The sequence below is a fragment of the Chrysochloris asiatica genome, unplaced genomic scaffold, assembly GCF_000296735.1.
Source record: "Chrysochloris asiatica unplaced genomic scaffold, ChrAsi1.0 scaffold00236, whole genome shotgun sequence".
Lineage (NCBI taxonomy): Eukaryota > Metazoa > Chordata > Mammalia > Afrosoricida > Chrysochloridae > Chrysochloris > Chrysochloris asiatica.
The window spans coordinates 3,107,227-3,127,873 of record NW_006408754.1 but is presented as its reverse complement, the minus strand read 5'-3'; the positions used below and the strand labels follow the sequence as shown (position 1 = coordinate 3,127,873).

General features: G+C 41.2%; 1 protein-coding gene across 1 annotated transcript in view; it reads right to left on the bottom strand.

The window, feature by feature from the left end:
• Positions 1-20,647, bottom strand: part of MYH15 (myosin, heavy chain 15) — a 137,211-nt gene that overhangs the window by 98,777 nt on the left and 17,787 nt on the right. The window contains 5 exon segments of the mRNA XM_006878181.1: positions 4,906-5,110; positions 18,778-18,805; positions 18,807-18,851; positions 18,853-18,915; positions 20,180-20,359. Of these exon segments, the coding sequence (XP_006878243.1) occupies positions 4,906-5,110; positions 18,778-18,805; positions 18,807-18,851; positions 18,853-18,915; positions 20,180-20,359 (521 nt within the window).

Genomic DNA, 20,647 nt, shown 5'->3' with positions numbered 1-20,647 from the left:
CTCCATTGATAAGAATGTTGTTTATTGGTCTAGTGGTGAGGATTTTTGTTTTCTTGACATTGAGATGTAATCCATATCGAAGGCTGTGCTCTTTGATCTTTATAAGTACATGTTTCAAGTCCTCTTCACTTTCATCAAGCAAGGTTGTATCATCTGCATATCACAGGTTGTTAATGAGTGTTCCTCCAATCCTGACACCACGTTTTTAAGATGAAACAGAGTGTATGATTTGTTGAATGTAGAACTGGTGGATCTTTTATGTAAATGTTCACTCAATTTACAGCAAAAAGTTTCAAAAGAGGTACTTTCTATTTCCAAGTGTTGTGGGGGTTGGGAGAAAGAACAAAAATTTGAAAATGGGGCACAACCACAAAATTCTGTTGCACAATTTGCCTCAGGAAAGAATTGATTGCTTTTCCTTTTTTTGTCTTGAGAACTCCTAAATTGTATTCTGTAGTATAAACACCCTCATGTCACCTCCCCGATCAGAAGAAACTTCACAAGAGCTGTCAGAGGCAATCTCTGATACAAGCCTTTGAAGATCCCTAGAAGAAGCTACTGTATCTGGCTCTCAACAAGTCTTATGGAAGAAACCAAGCAGCACTCCTCTTAACAAAGAGGCCTGCTGTGGTTACTATAAGAAAAAAGGAGGTGACTCTTTCCCTTTGCTCAGAGTCATAGAAACACACTTGAAATCATATACCTGTATTCCTATACTCTAATCTCCCTCCTGGACAGAAGCAGATAGCTGAGTTCTATAATGTCTTCTATGGAGTTATGTTATGGTGCTAGAGGTCTGTAGTTCAAACCCACCAGTCACTCCACAGAAACCTTATACAGCATCGACTATGAGGCAGAGTAAACTGGATAGCACTTAACAACAACAGTGTGGCATCTTAAGATCAAGCATATTCTTTCCCTTTAAATATATATAAAGGGTCTTTCCTAATTAGATCATGAAGCTTTTCTTATGTCTTGGTCTTATGACTTAAAAGAAAAAAAAATTTTTTTTAATTAGGACTAATTCGAAGCAACTCTAGTAGGTAACAGAATTGCTCCAAAATAGATGCAGCTAATTAAATTCCTTGCTAGATGGAAGCAATGTCCCCAGATGCATTCAGAAACCCAGCTGATAAGAAACAATGAAGCAAAAACATACAGCAGTGAATGAGCATGAAGTGTTTGCATTGCAAAACCTCAAACTGCAGCATCATTGTTTAGCATCACACTTTCCCAAAATAGGCCACAGACTGTCAAGATTGGGGCCTTAATTACAGGAGGTTAATAAAAATGCAAGATACTACAGAACATCAAAAATCAGAATCAGCAACATCTGGCTACAAGCTCCAAGGGTGATTACTGCTCTAGAGACATAAATTCTTGTCATATACGCTCATCTGAGGCTGACAGCGACCTTGAGTTTGGTCTCACCAAAGTTCCACAGCAAAAATATCCCATTGCCATTATGTCAATTCAACTCATAACAAGCCTGTGGGAAAAAGGAGAATTGTCCATACGTTTGGAAAGCCTTAAATCTCACAGAAGCACTCTGCCACATCTTTCTCCTACAGAATGACTATTGGATTTAAACTGTTGACTTTGGGGTCAACAGCCAAGTGCTTAACTACTATACCATTAGGGCTCCTTCCAAAGCTCTATTTAAAGAGAAACAAACAAACTAACAAAAACACTGTCATTTAATTGATTCTCACTTGTAACATCTCTATAGGACGGATTAGAACTACTCCTTAGGGTTTCTGAAGCTAAAAATCTTTAGGGGAAAAAACAGCTTTATCCTTCCACAGAGACTGGCTGGTGAGTTTGAACCACTGACTTTGTGTTAGCATTCCAATGCTTAATCCACTTCACTACCAGGGTACCTTCCAAAGTTTTATGTTGTTGTTATGTGCCATGGAGTCGGTTCCGACTCATAGAGACCCTGTAATAGGCTGTAAATCTTTAGGAAGCAGAAAGCCTCATCTTTCTCCCACGGAACAGCTAGTAGTTTCGAACAGATGACCCTGAGGTTCGCAGCCCGATTTGTAACCACTATGCTACCAGAGCTCCAAAGTTTTATAGAGGCTTATAATTTCAGAGATGATGGAACTCTTCAAACACATGATGTAAGTAAAGCACTGCATATAATTAATATCTAAAATTTTTGTCTTGGCAATTAAAAATGTAAAACTCACTGCTGCCCATACAACCTCATCATACACAAACTACTCCTCACTCATAAAATACCCGCATCCAGAATTATCTGACTAAAGAACTGGGTAAATTAGTCATTAGCAAGAAGGAAGACCAGATGGAGTTTTTAACAATTGAACTTTGATTTAGGAAATGTCTTTATGGTCAATTTAAATAATTTGTCCCAAGTTATTTAAATAACTTGTCTGATGACTCCTGGTGTGGCACTGTGGGTTAATGCGCCTGACTGCAAAGCCATTTGAACTACAAGGTCAGCGGTTCAAGCTCACCAGTTGCTCCTTGAAAACCCAATACAGGGTCACTATGGGTCGGAACTGACTTGATGGCATGTAACAGTCTGAAATAGAAGTCCTTGAGTGGTTTAAATGGTCAACTTGCTGACTGATCTCTGAGAAGTTGGCAGTTCAAGTTCACCAGTGGCATCTCAGAAGAAAAGCCTGGTCTACTTCTTTAAAAAGGAGCTCTGGTAGCTAGTGGTTACTAAATGGCTGCTAACCTCAAGGTCGGCAGTTCGAAACTACCAGCCATTCCGCAGAAGAAAAATGAGGCTTTCTGCTCCCATAAAAATTTACAGCATCGGAAACCCTGTACAGGATTGCTAAGAGTCGGAGCTGACTCCACAGTACTTAACAACAACAACAACTCCTTAAAAGGAGTCCTGGTGTGGCATTGTGGGTTAATGAGCCAGACTGCAAAGCCGTTTGAACTTCAAGGTCGGTGGTTCAAGCTCACCAGCTGCTCCTCGGAAACCCTATTGAAGGACCCTGCTCCTAATCAACAAAATGGCATTGCAGCTATACCAAGTGGCACTGAATAAAGTCCTGCTTGGGCTTGTGGTCTCTTGGTCTCCTTTGGTGACTTAGAGTACCCCCTCCCAGGTTACTCTCAATAAACCTGCCTGCTGTTAAAGCCATGTTTCTGTCCTCCTCTCTTTCTTTCTTATTTCTTACTTTTAGGCACACAACGGGGGGCACGGGAGAGTAAGCCGAAGCTCCCCTGCTGGCTATGGGTTGCCATCGCCCCATTCCCCCACATCCTCTTCTCTTCCTCTCCTCACGATCTAAGGTGCAGTAGTGGGCAGAAGTTAGATGGGCGAATCCTAGACGTGAGATTAAATTTTTCTTTCTGAGACATCTCGGAGTTGTGAGCAAACCAAGTCCAATTGAGGAGGCTTGACAGGGGTTACTCTCCGGTAGCCTCTAAAGGGACTTGCTACTTTCATATCTTTGGTAGCCCGTTCAGGCAACTGTCTCCCTTGTCTCCTTCCTAACCTGTGGCTCCAGCAGAATATAGGAACACGTCCCTGACCGACTCCAACCATCCACCTGATTCCTCCCTAGTGGTTCCCACAGGGAAGGTAAATTGGCCTCCAGAGGTTTTCTCTAAGGTACGTAGAATATGCCTCCTCTGAACCCCAGACATAGGTCTCAGCAGGCCTTCCTTATATGCCTCAGGGGCCCGCCATTGGAACAATACAGGGGACACTCTGGTTGTTCTTCTAGCCCTCCCTTCCATCTCCAGCCTCCATATTTCTCTTCTTGGGATGCCCTGTAGAGAAACATCGTGTGCCCCGGTCACCCCCTTCTTACCTCTCCCTTTAACTGAATACACAAAAAACTATAGGAACCAATATCTCAAAAATAGCAAAGGAGACCCCATTAGGGGTCTCTTGTTCAATTTCAAAAAACTTCATTTACAATCTGAAATCAAACCGAAATGCCTCTTTACACTTTGGAAACGGCACCTTCGACTATGGAATTCTCAGAGATCTAGAGAAATTCCTCCAATGGAATGGAAAGTGGTCAGAGGTCCTCTATATCTAAGCCTTTTTCTATCTATTGCCATAACTCTCTTAAATGTCTATTTTCCTTAAATTTTAACTTCCCATTTCTACCAGTTAGCCCCACCTAAATTCCATCCTCTGGCAAGAATTTACAAAAGCCAATCTCCTCCGCAGTGCAGCTCCACCCCCTCCCAAACCCGTCAAAGCTATTGAGCCATACTCTCTCTCTCTCTCTCCCACCCTCCCACCCCCAGAGGACTTCCAGTGATTGCAGATTCAATTAGGAGGATTGCGAGGTTCTCACAGGGGCACACACCCCAATGAATTCTCAAAACTCCTGAACCTAGAACCGCTTTTTCCGACTGCTCATATACTAACTGTTGTTGTTGTTGTTGTTAAGTGCCATCGAGTCAGGTCCGACCCATAGCGACCTGTACAGGGTTTCCGAGGGTGTAAATCTTTACGGGAGTAGAAAGCCTCATCTTTCTCCCGCGAAGCAGCTGGTAGTTTCGAACCGCTGACCTTAAGGTTCACAGCCCGATTCGTAACCACTACGCTACCAGAGCTCCTTCATATACTAACTAGCAGTCCGCTTTTCTCCTTTCTTTCTCTCTCTCTCCCTTTGCAACTGACTACGAGGGATCACGGACCCTTTCAAGACGATTGTAAGGCCAGGCCAGGGCACCCCTGTTGGGTCTCAAAACTCTTATAAAGTGCTTTTCCCCAACCACCCACTTCCAAGAAGTCCGTTTTTACTTTTACAGGGCTCCAAATCTCAGAGGCCATTCTGCCAAATCTTTCCTCATCCAATACCTGTCACAAATTCCTGGGTCTAGATAAGTCAGCCCCCGGCACTTTCTCCTGAGGATCCCAAGAGATTCTGCCTCGTCCCCTGGTCCTCAGAGGATCACTTGGACTCCCCTGGAAGTGGGCGCACAGAAGCCCATAACCCTCTCCAGGCCATCCGGTCTGACAGTGGGACCTCTGACCTCCGGTCTCCCTTCTCACCTGTGGGAAGGCAGACACCGCTTTCAGCAGTGACTCCTTGATCCACCCCAAACGGCAGCTGGGGCTTTGCAAACCACCCCCTCCCCTCTAGGCTGTCTTCTGAATAACCTAAAGAAATTACATCTAGCAGAAATCAATGCAAAAAATAATTTATTTATTTTTGCAATATAGATTGTCGCAATTGTAAACTGGACAGTGACAGTCAGTGGCCAGAAAACAGCACTTTGACTTCCAAATTCTCAAAGAAATGGCAGGTCCGCCGCGTCCAAGCCTTTTTCTTCCTCATCTGGCACCCCTCCCCTAGCTCAGCTCACCAAATTAACCTTCTTGGAAACAATTTCCTCCTGAATCTCCCTTTGACCCTGCCAATGAACATGCCCCCACTCATTGCTCCAGCCTTTGCACGGCCCCCTCCTCCTCCACCCGTTGTCCCTTCCTAAGATTCTCCTCCCTTGCCACCAGTCACCCAATCCTGGTACAGCACCAACTATCCTCCCCTTAAGGGAAGTTGTTGTTGTTGGTGGTGGTGGTGGTGTTGGTGTTATGTGCCATGGAGTCAGTTCTGATGCATAGTGACCCAGTACAGGGTTTCTGAGGCTGTAAATCTTTATGGGAGCAGGAAACCTCATCTTCCTCCTGTGGAATAGCTGGTAGTTTTGAACTGCTGGCCCTGAGGTTTGCAGCTCAATTCATAACCACTATACTACCAGAGCTGGGTCAATGGCCCTGCCCTAGTGGATGTTCCTTTGTCTATGTCCAATCTTTCCCAGATTCAAAAGCACTTTAGGATCCTTTCCTGAAAACCCAGGCAAGTTCCACAAAGAGTTCCTGTGGACAATCCAGTCTTTTAGTTTACCTTGGCATGACATTTACATTATTTTAAATACTACCTTTACTGCAGAGGAAAAGGAACTCATATGGAGAGCAGCAGAAGCCCATGCTGATGCCCTCCATGAGCAGGTCCCCAACCATCACCCTGTAGCGGCTGATGCCCTCCCTCTGCAGAGAGCCTAATTAGAATTATCAACATGGAAGCACCCAACAAAAGAATTACATGATTACTTATTTTATAGTGTAATGGATAAAAACGTCCATAAGGCTGTCAATTATGATAAATTACATGAGGTCACCCAAGGCCCCAATGAAAACTCTGCCCTTTTTCTTTCCCACCTTTCAGAGATCATGATAAAATACACCAACATGAACCCAGAACCAAGAAAAGGCCAAACTTTCCTTCATTTGCAGTTTATTCACCAGTCTGCACCCAACATTAGAAGGAAATTACCAAAGTTAGAGGAAGGTCCTCAACCCCACAATGAGATACTCTAAAAAGCAGCCTTTAAATGTTTTTAACAACTGAAACGAGGAACATAGGAACAAAAGAAACAACTCCCCATTAAATATCAGACACTAGTGTCTACCACCTCACATTCACCCCAGCCCAAAGCAGGAAAAATCACAACAGTGCCTGGGACATGCTTTCAATGTGGGCTGGCTAGACACTGGGCAAAAGCATGCTCTAACCTGAGGCCACCAACCAAGCCATACCCAATACATGGTTAATGGGGCCACTGGAAGATGGACTGCCCCCACCAGGGACGCCCTCCCAGGTCAAGTTCAGTCCAATCGTTAGCCCTCAAACCACTCATGAAAGACCCTTCACCCTTATTAGCTCTCTTCAGAAGACTGATGGTGCCCGGGATTTTCCAGCCCAACAGCAAATATGTCCTCAGAACCCAGGGAAGCTAGGACCGTATCTGGTAAAGACCATCTCTTTCCCACTGGATACTGGGGCGAGTCTTTCAGTTCTAACAGAATGTAGTGGTCCACTCCTCTCTTCCTCAGTCTCAGTAATTGGAATGAAAGGCAGAGCTGCCACTTCCAAACAAACACCAGCCCTCCATTGTTCCTTTGGAGATCACAGATACCTGGGCCCTGTGTAAGTCATTTCCCATCACCACACCCCTAAAAAAAATTTCATTAAAGGATCCTATGTGTCAAATTGCTGTCCCTCAATAACCCCTTAGTCCTGAGGGTCCCCATGACCTGCAACCCATTGTTTCCTGATCCCTTGCAGCCCACATCCTCATACCTACCCATTCTCCACACAACATATATGGGACATATAGACTCATCCAAGACCTCTGTTGGATTAATCAAGCTGTGTGTCCTACTTTTCTAGTAATCCCAAACCCCTACACCTTCTGTCATACATTCATTCCTCTACCACCCAATCTCCCCCTTCTCACTCTCTACTCTTCATTCTGTTCCAACCAACGCTTACCCTTTACCAATTCAACATTTAATAGAGCTCTCAGCCTCCCTCCTATACCAAGATCTACCGCAACACATAAATGATACATGCTGGATTTGTTTAGCCTCTACCCTATCACTTTTTTTAGCCACTCCAGCCCCCTTATGAACATGGGTAGAAACCAAAGCCTCTCCCTAGCTTTCTCAAAACCCCAAAAAGGTCCAATATTCTCCTCTAAATGCATCATTGCAAACATGCCAGAAGCAGCTGAAAACATCCTACAGGGTATCCAAACATTCATCCAACCCCTCCGGTACCCTACAACACCCACCACAGGACCAATAGAAAAGCTCCAAGATCTAACATCCCACCCTGTCTTGTGTATGACTTGACTCAGTTTTTCATCAGACTCTTCTGTAGGAACTTTCAAAACCCCTTTCACACAAACCCTAAAACTCCCACCACCCACATATATAAACTCCTATAGTGCCACAACAGAAGCCCCCAAAATTTATAACTTCAAATAATCCCTCTTCAACCGCTTCCCATCTGTCAGTTACCCCCTAAGATTTTCTCACCCCTCTCATATTACACCGCTAGTGGGATCTACAAAAACCTCACAATACTGTGACTCTAGACATCCTACAACCACTGACTACCCACTACTCAACATGTGCCTCAAGGCAATAGGCCCCCAAGTCAGAAGAGACTGTCACATGTTACCCATTAATAACACTCAACATTAGTCCTAATAAACACCCCCTTGAGCCAAAACACATGTGTTGCAACTTATCCCCCTACTTGTCAGCCTAGGAATCACAGCAGGTGTAGGAACTGGAGCAGCAGGGATTTCAGTCTCATTTCTATCCTCCTCCCTAGGGGAAAGTTTCATGAAATATCTCTACAGCTACCCCAAATTCAAGATCAGATTGACTCCCTAGGAGTAGTTCTCCAAAACTGAAGAGCCCTAGACTCACCTACAGCCGAAAAAGGAGGCATCTGTATATTTCTCAATGAGGAATACTGTTTTTTTGTGAACAAATCATGCCTAGTCCTAGATGGTATAAAGAGATTCAGCAAGGCTGAATTCCAACAATTCTCCAAGTTCGTGACTCACCCAAATATCTTCCCTTGGTTATTACCCTTCGTAGGACCACTACTCCTCCTCTGCCTGGGAGCTGTTTCCTGCTTGTATAATAAATTCTTTCCAAAGATTTCTTGCAGGCCAACTCACTGCCATTGTGAAAGATCAGATGGCAACACTCTTCTGCTACAGACTCGCACCATCTACGTCCCATAAATCAGCAGGAAGCAGTCAAAGAGACATATCTGCCCTTATCCCCCTAACATCAAGAGTCTGGAATGAAGGACCATGGGCCTGATCAACAAAATGGCATTGCAGCTACACCAAGTGACACTGAATAAAGTCCTGCTTGGGCTTTAGGTCTCTAGAAAGCTTATGTCTTTATTGCACCAGGAGTCCTAGCCCCCCACCCCACCCGTAATTTCAGGTTTCAGGAAAATCTCCATAACTCCACCCATTGAAAACTCGCCAGAATTGTACCCACGACCACACCACCCTAAATACCCCAGTCTGTAAGAATCAGGGGGGCTCTTGGTCTCTTTTGTTGACTTAGAGTACCCCCTCCTAGGTTTACTCTCAATAAACTTGCCTGCTGTTGAAGCCAAGACTCTCTCTTCATCTCTTCCTTTCTTATTTCTTATACCTATATAGGGTCGCTATGGGTTGGAACCAACTTGACGGCACTTCACAACAACTCCTTAAATGTGTGGCACTGTGGATTAACGCACTGGCGTGCAAAGTTGTTTGAACTTCAAGGTCAGTGATGCAAACTCACCAGCCACTCCTTAGAAACCCTATACAGGGTAGCTATGGGTCGGAACGGACTCGACATCAGTTAGCTACCACAACTCCTTAAAATCAGCTACTGAAAATCCTAAGGAGCAGTTTTACTCTGAAAACCATGGAATGACTGTGAGTGCTGACTTGACAACTAATGGTGGTAAGGAGTCCTGGTGTGGGGCTGTGAACCCTACTGCAATACACCACACTGCAAAACCATTTGAACTGCAAGGTCAGCAATTCAAGCTCACCAGCTGCTCCTCAGAAACCCTACACAGGGTTGCTATGGGTTGGAATCGACTCGACAGCACTTAACAGCAACAACAATGTTGGTAAGGCTGAATCCCCTAAATGTTTATTCAATTCCTTTTTATTATATTTTTCCCTGTAGATAATGGTTCAGCAGCATATCTATGCTTTAGCATGAAATTCAAGGAGGAATTTAAATGGTAATCTCAAACACTCTAATGCTACCCAATTGGATCTGCTTTGTGAAATCCGTCTGTATGTCTACTTGAGTCTCAATTCAAAGGCAATTTTGAGAAGGTTCTGAAGACCTCACTTTGAGACCACTTTCATTTTTCTGTCTGAAAACTCACCCTTTTATAAAAGGAGTCAGTAATTGTTTCTTGAAAATAAATTTAACATAGCTGAAATAAAATCTCTCTCCTAGTAGTATGGATTACAAAGATGTTAAGGTCTTACCTGGCATTTTTTTCACATTGGGATTTTTACATATCACAAAATAAGGTACTGTTGATTTCAGATTAGTCATCAATTTATTTATTGTTGTGGTTGCCAGGTGACATGGAGTCAATTCCAAATCATAGTAACCCCCTGTACTGTGTCATCATCCCAATCATTGGAATGTTTGAGACTACTGTTGCAGCCATTGTGTCAGTCCCTCTCCTTAAGGATCTTCCTCTTTGTCACTGACCCTCTATTTTACCAAGCATGATATCCTTTTCCAAAGATTGGTCTCTCCTCATGACATGTCTAAAGTATGTGAGACACCATAGGGGGAATCCTGAACCCCATCAAGAATCTTCTAAGGTGGGAAATTTGCACTTGAAAGGACAAGCAGACCAGCCTGGAGCAGCTAGAAGAACAGAAGATCCTTCTTGAAGGAAAGACTGACAGAAAAAATATAAAGCAATAATGGCAGTCCAATTGACTACTACAAGAATAAGCAAGTTGCTCGCCCAAGAGACATAACGGCAAGTGGTCAGGTCCCCTCAGGGCAAACCCCATTCCAAAACTAAGACTCAATGGAAATACACACTCTGATTGGTGACCATGCTCATCACCAATAAGGGGAAGTGATAGAAAAACAGCAATGAAGCAGCAAGCTAAGCCCTACCGTGTTCAATAGACTCCTGTGAACCCAGGTGGAGACCTGGTTGACCAGCAGTGTGGCAAGACCTGGGGACTCCTGGGCCCAGAGTCAGGGACATAGCCACAGAGGACTAGAGTGGAGAGTGAAGCATCGAGTGGATAAGAAGTGAGGGCATATGCACAAGAACACCAACACTTGTAGATAATACCCACGTGGCCTGGCTTCAATAGCTGCATAATCAGAATTCGACTAGAAGAAGAAAGAAGAGGGGGAAAAAATAATTGGATACAATTTGATGAACTTGACCTACACCTATGGATGCAGTAGCTCAAAACAAGGAACAAATCTTTACAGCAAGGGTCATTCCCACCCCCTCGATACACAGGATAGAAAGGGATCAGCAACTTGTTTATTGGCTACCCAAAATGGGGGGGGGGGGCTACAAAGGCAAGAAGTGACTGGCTTACAAGCTTTCGAGAGGGAGCCTAGATCCAGAGGGCACAGAGGAAGGTAGAATCTCCACGGAATAGTATCCAATCTGTCTGGGCGAGGCTGATGAAAGGAGATGGGGATGGCATTCATGTGGCACAATAGTGAATTATCAGGACCAACTGTGAGGGTTGGAAATGTAAAGGTAGACGTTTTTGTAGCAAAAGGAAGGGAGTGGTTGACTTTGCGGTTCAGGAGCAGAGGTCCCTGGGACCATCAAGGGAGAAGAGGGGAATGTGGGACCCTACCCAGAGAAGCAGTGACACCTGAGACAGAGGCAGAAATGATGATGTGGAGAGAGGGAACGGCTGGACTCTAGACCCAGAGAGGGAGAGGGGCTGTGTGCTGATGACCAGGGGAGTCTTGCAGGGTATACCCTTTGGTTGGTTTATGATGCATGGAAGGGATTGTAACCACAGCAATGAAACAATATACGATAGGATGAATGTAAAGTTAATGTTCTCTCATCTAAACTATCACATAATTCACAATAAAACGTTTCTAAAAATAAATAAATAAAAATAAAATATGTGAGACAAAGTCTCACCATCCTCAATTCTAAGGAAAATTCTGGGTATACTTTTTCCAAGACAGATTTGTTCTTCAGGCAGTACATAATGTATTCCATATTCTTCACCAATACCCTAATTCAAAGGCATCAATTTTTCTTTGATCTTTCTTATTCAATGTCCAACTTTCACATACATATGAGGCAAATAAAAAACCCATGGTTTGGGTCAAAGTGACATCTTTGCTTTTAACCGTGTTAAAGTGGTCTTTTGCAGCAGATTTGTCCAATGAAGTACATTGTTTGATTTGCTACTTTGTTGTACATTGATTGTAGGATCTAAGTATAATGAATTCCTAGATAACTTCTATCTTTTCTCTGTTTATCAGTGATGTTGCTTTTTGGTCCGGTTGTGAGGATTTTTGTTTTCTTTATATTGAGATACAATCTATCCTGAAGGCTGTCATCTTTGATCTTCATCAGTAAGTGCTTCAAATGCTCTTCACTTTCAGCAAGAAATTTATTTAGGTTTTTCTAAAATGGAGACCAAATAAATGCATAATCATTTGACAAATCACTAAAGCATCAATCCACGTACACATGTTTCCAAATCTGTCAATTTAACCTTATAGTCAAGATGCATACCAATAGCAAAATAACAAACTTAACATTTTTTCCTGCTTACTAAACATATATCATTTCTTTGCTACGGTAAGTCAATATTTATCTGGCAGACATATTCTGTTGTGAATCATCTCTATGTTTTGAATTTGATAGCAATAACTTATGGTTTGGCAAAAAATGGCTTAAAGAAAGAAATTATTTCCTAAGTTTTCTGTCTGTGGAAAATCTCAATTTGAGTTTAGAATCTCTAGAAGCTGAAGCAGAGAGATTCTAGTTCCAGAGATTTATTCAGCAAAGGAAGCAGGTTAAAGGAGGGGGCGGGGATCTAATCAATGGTGTATATTCACTTAGAAACTAGCTTTAGTCTGATCCCACAGGGAGCTTTGGAGCACAAAAACACAAATTGCACTCCAGTTGATCCTACCTTGAGACAAGCGAGAGGTCAAAGTCTGGAGAGAAGAGCAAGGAGACAGTATAGTCTCTCATTTGGCCAAGAACAATTTTAAGCAGCTGTGAGATGTTATGAGCCAATGTTCACATCAGTTGGAAAAATAAGTACAGAGCTGATAAAGTAGAGCTGGATAAAGCTCCAATAGTAGTCACAACATACTTGATAATGTTGTTGTTATTAAGTGCCATCGAGTCAGTTCTGACCCATAGTGACCCTATATAGAGTCTTCCAGGAGCAGCTAGTGAGCCTGAACCACCAACCTTGCAGTTTAAACAGTTTTGCAGTTTCGCGCATTAACCCACAGTGCCACACCAGATAATAATTCTATTTTTCCAACTTGGCTAACTTTAAATATATTATCCTTAATTGAAAATATTAAATTCTAAATTGTTGTTATTGCCAAGTGCTCATTGAGTCAGTTCTAACCCATAGTGACCCTGTATAGGGTTTTCAAAGAGAAGCTGGTGGGTTTGAACCAAGACCTTGAAGTTAGCAACGCTTATCCTACAGAACCACAACAGAGCTCCAAATTTTAAACAGGCAGTAACATATGAAATATTTGAGATTGTTAATTAATATGTGAGTCAAAAATTATTCACACTCTGGCTGTAGAACTTACCTTAATCAACTTTTTTAAAAAATGTTTTATTGTGAATTATGTGATAGTTTACATGGGAGAACATTAGTTTTATATTCATTTCTATCGTATATCGTTTCATTGCCATGGTTACAATCCCCTTCATGCATCACCAACCAACCAAAGGGTATATCCTGAAAGCCTGTCCTCCCCTCCACACACTCCTGCCCCCTCCCCCGCACCTCCATCCTCATTATGAGCACACATCCGGTTCCCTCTCTGGGTCTAAAGTCCCCAGCTGCTCATCTCTGCCTCCCATCTCAGGCATCACTTCTTTTCTGGGTAGGGTCCCGCTCTCTGCTCTTCTACCTTTTTAATCAACTTTTAGAAAAGACAAATGCATCAGTTTTTTGACATAATCTCCTTGATTTTCAATATACTTTGTCCTCCTGTGAACAAGCTTTAGTATTTCCTTATTTTAAAATGTTTTAGACTGAGCTGTGATGCTCAAATGCACTGCTGTCTTCACTTCTTCATCAGAGGTGAATCTTCATCCTCAAAGGGCTGCTTCCAGGGGACCAAACAGGTGAAAGTCTGATGGAGCAAGATCAGGACTATAGGGAGGATGCTTTAACACCTCAAAATGAAATTTTTGCAAAGTCAACAGTGTGGGCAAGGGTGTGTGGACATGCATTGTCATACAAAATCACAACGCGCCCCTGGATTTAATCTGAAGTTTAGGCTTTAGCTCTTCAGTGACCATCTCACTGTAATGAGCACTTTTTCCTGTTAGTGTTCCAATACTGGCCCTTGAGAATCACAGAAATCTGTTAGCATCAATTTTCCAGCTGATGGTTGACTTTTGAACTTTTTCTAGGTCAGCGATTGAGGATGTTTCCATTCCAAACTCTGCGATTATTCTCAAGCTCGTAGTAATGAATTCATATCTTGTCACCAGTAACTATATTTTCAAAGAAACCTTCCCTTCCTTCAAGCATTGGTCCAAATTTTGTTTGCAGATCTGCAAATGATTCTATTTATGCTCTTCTGTGAGTTGTTTTGGTACCCATCTCACATAAACTTTTAAAAGTCCAAGTCTGTCATGGATTATTTCATAGGTAAAGCCATGGTTGATTTGCAAATGATTTGCCACATAATCCACTGTTACTCATCTATTCGACAGAATCACTTCATATACATCCTCTATGTTGTCATCAGCCATGGATGTGGACAGGTATTTTAATATAACCAGAATGCAGATAATTTTTGACTCACCCTTATATAATGAAATGTACAAAGACCTGGAGTTAGAAAAGCCGAGCATATGAATGAGCCCTAGTGGTGCTGTAGGATAAGAACTGGACTGTTTCTAACCACAAGGTCCACAGTTCAAACCCTCCAGCCACTCTCAGAAATCCAACACAGGGTTGCTAGGAATTGGAACTGACTCCACAGCATACAACAACAACAACAACAATATATGAATAGACATAGTTTAAAAGTCCTTTATGCAGAGATTTAATCATTTGGAATGAAGCTCATTTTAATTTTTTTTCATTTCTTCTCATCATATCATAAAACTAAAAAAAAAAGAAAGAGTAAGCATTTGTAAAGCACACTTTGTCACATTCTCAAACCTTGCTAATGGAAGCATAAGTTTATCAATGTTTCATAAGGCAGTATGGTAATATTTATCAAAAGATTTTAAAATATTTATGTATTTGAACATAGTCTATTTCTAATGCTTTTCCTTAAGAAATTAACAGACAACTGAGCAAACATCCTGTAGTACTGTTTATTCAGGGCCAAAAATTAAGCAAAAATAAATTATCAACAAATATCCATCGATAGGAGATTGCTTAATTAAATTATGAAGGAGTGCATGCAGAGTCAGTGAAAACAAAGAAACTCTCAATGAGCTGGATTGACACAATTACACTCAGCAAGAACACATATATAACACAGCCTACCACAACAATAGCTCCAATATACAAACCCTCACAAAGATGGCACAGGACCAGGCCACATTTTGTTCTTTAAATATGAGTTCTCCATAGTCAAGCCAACTTGATAACAATGCATACAGTGGACCATTGTTGTTAAGTGCTGTCAAGTGGGTACCAACTCATAGTGACCCTGTATAGGATTTCCAAGGAGTGCCTGGTGAGTTTGAACCACAGACTAAGCAGCTCAACCAACCTTACAATCAAGTGCTTATCCTACAGTACCACACCAGTGGATCATTACAGTCTTTTAAAATGATATGGAGTCATATAATTGGCATAAAAACATTACTAGGATTTATTTTAAATGAAACTTAGGCTACAAAACAGTTTGCATATTACGATCTTAAGTGCCTGTTCATGTTTTTAAGCGTGGTAATGTTATAGATAAGGAACCCTGATGTTGCAGTGGATAAGCACTCATCTAACCAAAAGTGTGTTGGTTTGAACACAAAAACTGTCACATAGGACAAAGATATGTCAGTCTGCTTCCATAAAGATTACAGCCTTGGCATCCTTATGGGGCATGTCTATGCTGCCCTACAAGGTTGTTATTAGTCAGAATAAATTCATCAGCAAGGTATGTTACAGATGACTGCATACATAGAAAATATTGCAAGGGTTATACACTAAAGTCTTAAGAGTTATTATCTCTTTAGCACTGCAGGATAATGCACTGGACTGCAAGGTTGGTTTAGACCACAAGTTCGGCAGCACAAATCTATCAGTTACTCCTCAGAAACCCTATACAGAGTTGTTATGAGTTGGAACCGACTCAATGGCATTTAACAACCAAAGGCATTTTTATGTTCTTTTAAATTTTTCTATATTGTATGTATTTTTAACATTTATGCTTCCTTATATAATTTATTTTAAAAAAAATCTATTCCTATTTTCTTGCAGCAAAGGACACTATGGTAAGTCAATCTGATTTATAAATATTTGTTAAGTAGTATTAACTCTCTAAGACATACAATATAGCAACAAAACCCACAGGCAACCTAGAGAAAATGAACTAGCTATGAATATGGAAAACAAATCAGATATTCTCTGGGCCTTAGTGGCAGCTGTACTGAGGCAGCTATCATGAAGCTGAATCATGGAGGTCCTCTAGAGAATCAGTTGACCTCTTTGTACTTCAGTTTTTCCACCAATGAAAAGGAATAATCATATATATGGCGGTTGTGGCTGTGTGCCACTGAGTTGATTGTGATGTATAACAACCCTGTACAATGTTTCTGAAACTGTAAATCTTTTTGGGAGCAGAAAGTCTATCTTTCTACCAAGGAGCAGCTGGTAGATTTGAACTGCTGACCTTGTGATTAGCAGCCCAGGTCATAATCCACTACACTACCCGGGCTCTTTCATCATATATTTTGTTGTTAAGTGCTGTTCAGTCGATTCCAACTCATAGTGACCCAATGTAGGATTTTCAAGGATTAGCTGGTGGGTTTGAAGTGCTAACCTTGTGGTTCACAGTACAGTGTTTATCTAGCAGTGCCATACTGTATATATATATATATATATGGGTTATAACTCTAGTCAAACTACTTAAATTCCCCAGAGAAAGTATAGTTATTAAATGAACAATTTCATGCTTGGATGAGTCAGGAACTTGAAGGCAAGTATTTTCCAGGGCTACTTTGAAGAACTATGAAAAAGAACATTTTGGACAATTCTTCTCTTCTAGTTCCAAAGCACAAATGCTGAAGAGTAAGAAAATAATTTTCTTTCTAATTCTGTCCTTAAACCACTATCTGATTTCTTATGGTCAGTGAACTACTTAACTGGGATCCATAAACTTATGTGGCCACTGTCTAAGAGAGTTCTCAGGAGGACCATAGGAGCTAATAGGCAAAGGCACTACCTGAAAATTATCACAGCTCAAACACAACAGTTTCCATATCTCAACCTGATCTTGAGGAAGGCCTATGGGATTTCAGACATGTTCCTGAATTATGTTATCATGCACAGAAGCAGCCAGGTACTGGTTCCTTGATATGAAACTAGTCCCCCTTACTTAAAAGGGTCATGACAAGGATTGACTGAGCTAATATATCTAAAAGTAATCTGTAAATTATAAAATATTACACAAGATAAATTGTCAGGTGGTACAGGGAAGCTAAGGAGCTCTGGTAGCATAGTGGTTACCAATCGGGCTGCGAACCTCAAGGTCAGAAGTTCAAAACTATCAGCGGTTCCGCGGGAGAAAGATGAGGCTTTCTGCTCCCGTAAAGATTTATAGTCTCAGAAACCCTGTACAGGGTCGCTATGGGTCGTAACTGACTCGATGGCACATAACAACAACAACAAGGAGCAAGGATTAAGGAGCTCTGGTAGCGTGATGGTTACGAATCGGGCTGCTAATCTCAAGGTTAACAGTTCGAAACTACCAGCTGTTCTGGGGGAAAAAGATGAGGCTTTCTGCTCCCGTAAAGATTTACAGCCTCAGAAACCCTGTACAGGGTCACTGTGAGTCGGAAACAGCTCTATGGTACATAACAACAACAACAAGGAGCAAGGATTACAGTGAAACTAAGGATTAAGGATGCCCCCAGTTTACTAGTGGGTGTGACTCAAGTTATGACTCTTCGTTTCCCTTGGGGACATGATCTGACTCCAGTTTCTAGCACTGCTTTTGAAAAACTCACTCTCTTGTCCTGGATCTTACATCTGACTCATTATGTCTGACTTTCAATTCATGTGACTTTCAGCCCATCACCTCACCAGGTGTATCAACAGCCTGTCATCTGATCTGGTGATTTAAGTTCCTTAACTCCTGTAAGAATATGCTTCCAGACTGATTTCTGAAATATGGATGTGGGATTTGCCAGCCTTCACAATTGCATGAGCCATTTCCTTTGACAACTGTGATTATTGTGAGATGTTAGGAGAACCTGGGATTTGAGGGAGGGAAGGAGTGGTGATTGATATCAAGGACTATGGAATGGTCCTTGATAACATGTTAGAAAAGTCAGAAAGTTGGGATATCTTTAACCTCCAACTCATAGAGACCAGCCTCCAGATGATCTTTCCAAAAGAAATTATTCATATAGGTGGTTAATAAGTATTCATCAGGTGCCTCCTAACCAGGTATTTGTCAGATTCTAAATCTATAGTTGAATAGGTCAGGCATAGTCTTTACCCTCAGGAAGCTTATAATAATTACAAAAATACAGAGTGTTTTAAGGAACTTTTGAAATATACTTGAGGGTTTTTTATTCTTCTTTGAAAATATATATTAAAGGGATTTGTTATTTTCCCCAAATTATTTACCATAACATAATTCTATGCTCCACTGAAACCTACTCAGCATGATAGCAACATACGAGTCTCCACTGACAGATGGCTTGTGGCTTCACATGAGATGCCTTGGCCAGTAATCAAACCTGGGTCTCCCACAAGAATGGACAGAAAGCTAGCCCTGAACCACCACTGTCCTCATAGATCAGAAGTAGAGTGCTTGGAATATATCTATCAGATAACACTAGTACTATTTCCCTGCAGAAACACCAGACTAAAGACAGACAGGACAATAACAAAGGATGGTTCAGACCACAGGGAGCAGATGTAAATATAATAGGAAAGAGGCAAGGGTTTTTGTAAATGCTGAGGCAGTAACCGGTTCTATTCTGAGACTGACAAATCAAGGATGATTGTTTCACTCACCACTGTCAGTACTGATGTAATTTTCAAAAAAGACTCACCAGGATTTTGTTGGAAGATTTCTGAAATGCAGCCAGCCACCACTGTTTCATTAAGAGGGTCTTTGTTCTTTTCAAGCCAACCACTGATGTTCCATGGCACCTTTGGAATAGCATGCAGATCATACAACAAAATGGGGACAATGCATAAGTTAGCAGATCAAATTATGCATTACTTGAGAAAACATCACAAATTGCATAGGTCCTTTAACTTTCAATCAGTTTGATGTAACAGTGTGAACAATACTCCAGAAGCCCATTGTGCAGCCTAAAGAAATTCTCAGACTTTACCATTTACAGCAAGAAAATAAAAGGGAAGAATGAAGGGAAGGGAAGGGGAAAAGAAGGGAAGGAAAGAGGAGAAGAACAGAGAGAAGAAGAAAGAAGATAATGGTGGGAAGGAAAAAGAGAGTGAGTGAGGGAAGAAGGAGAAGATATGTTCAAAAGCAACTATTTACATAATAGGCAAGAATGGCTAAAATCATCCAAGTAAACTGCCCTTAGTGTGCAGTGAGCATTCAAAAAAGTTAGTAAGTATAATGACATTTACAGTAATTATATTTATAATATTCTTAGATATTAATGAAGAACACTATAAACACATTTGAGCATGGTGGCAGATCATTTTTCAGGCTGAAATATTACCCCCTTATCAATTGTCTCTCTGTTCCAAATAGAATCATTGGCAAGAAACATGAAAGCAGAAAAAGTGGGCATACACACAGGTAGCAATGAGGAGAATCAGTTGGGTCATAAGAAATCTTTGCTCACCATGGTGTTGCTACATGCCATCGAGTTGGTTTCTACTTATAGTGACCCTGTATAGGGTTTCCGACGAGTGACTGGTGGATTTGAACCATTGACCTTGCAGTTCAAACCGACCTTGCAGTCCAGTACTTATCCTGCAGTGTCACACCAGGACATAGTCTGGATAATATCACATCACAATGGCCTTTTTTTTTTTTTTTTTTTTTTATGGATGGATAAAAGAAAATTTCAATCAAAAGAGCAATTGAAATCCCTCATTCATACAGTTTTAAGTTAAAGGAAAGGACAAATGGGGGACAGAGGGACCAGTAACTTTGATGGTCTCCATTCCTTTCTGGAGCTGTCAAATTTTAGAGTTGGGGTGACAGATATCATTTTGAGATTTCTGACCCTTGTGCACATGGCATGCTATTATAGTATGGGTATTTCATTTGTAAGGTGCTAAAAAGCTACTGCCTTTTTTCTGGAAATTAGATCTATTTTGTTCATCTCTTTATTTACTCTAAACTTTACTTACATTATTATCTAAGGACTTCGGCTGAGGGTATTTGAAACAGAGTCAGTATAATTCAGGGTTTGGGGTCTAGGAGTAACTTAACCACTTTTGCACAATAGACAAGTTCTATGTGAACTTCATATTTCCTTCTCTTATCAGGCTTGGGCTTCTGGATATAAACAGACTTTTCAATATGACTGCCAAAGAATTTGGTCTTGAAAATCCCATCTTTAGCCTTAAGGAATATACATGTCTCTTCAAGGATAAAATAGATGCCAATTGGCTATTGAAGATATATGTGGGCAGCAGATGGAAACACCTGGAAACAATATTTTCAATAGCAGGGTGACAGTAAATTATTTTCCACAAACTTAATCAGTTGAAAAGGAAAAGAAATATTCACTGCATATAGCAAGTCAGTCATCCATTCAACAAATATTTATTTGCTGAATATATACTAGTGCTAGAGTTGACAATGTTAGGGTAAAGGGTCAAGAGGAAATTAATGGCAAAAAGATCAATAGAACCATAAAAAATAATCTCCCAATACAAAGAAATTATCTCCTTGTCT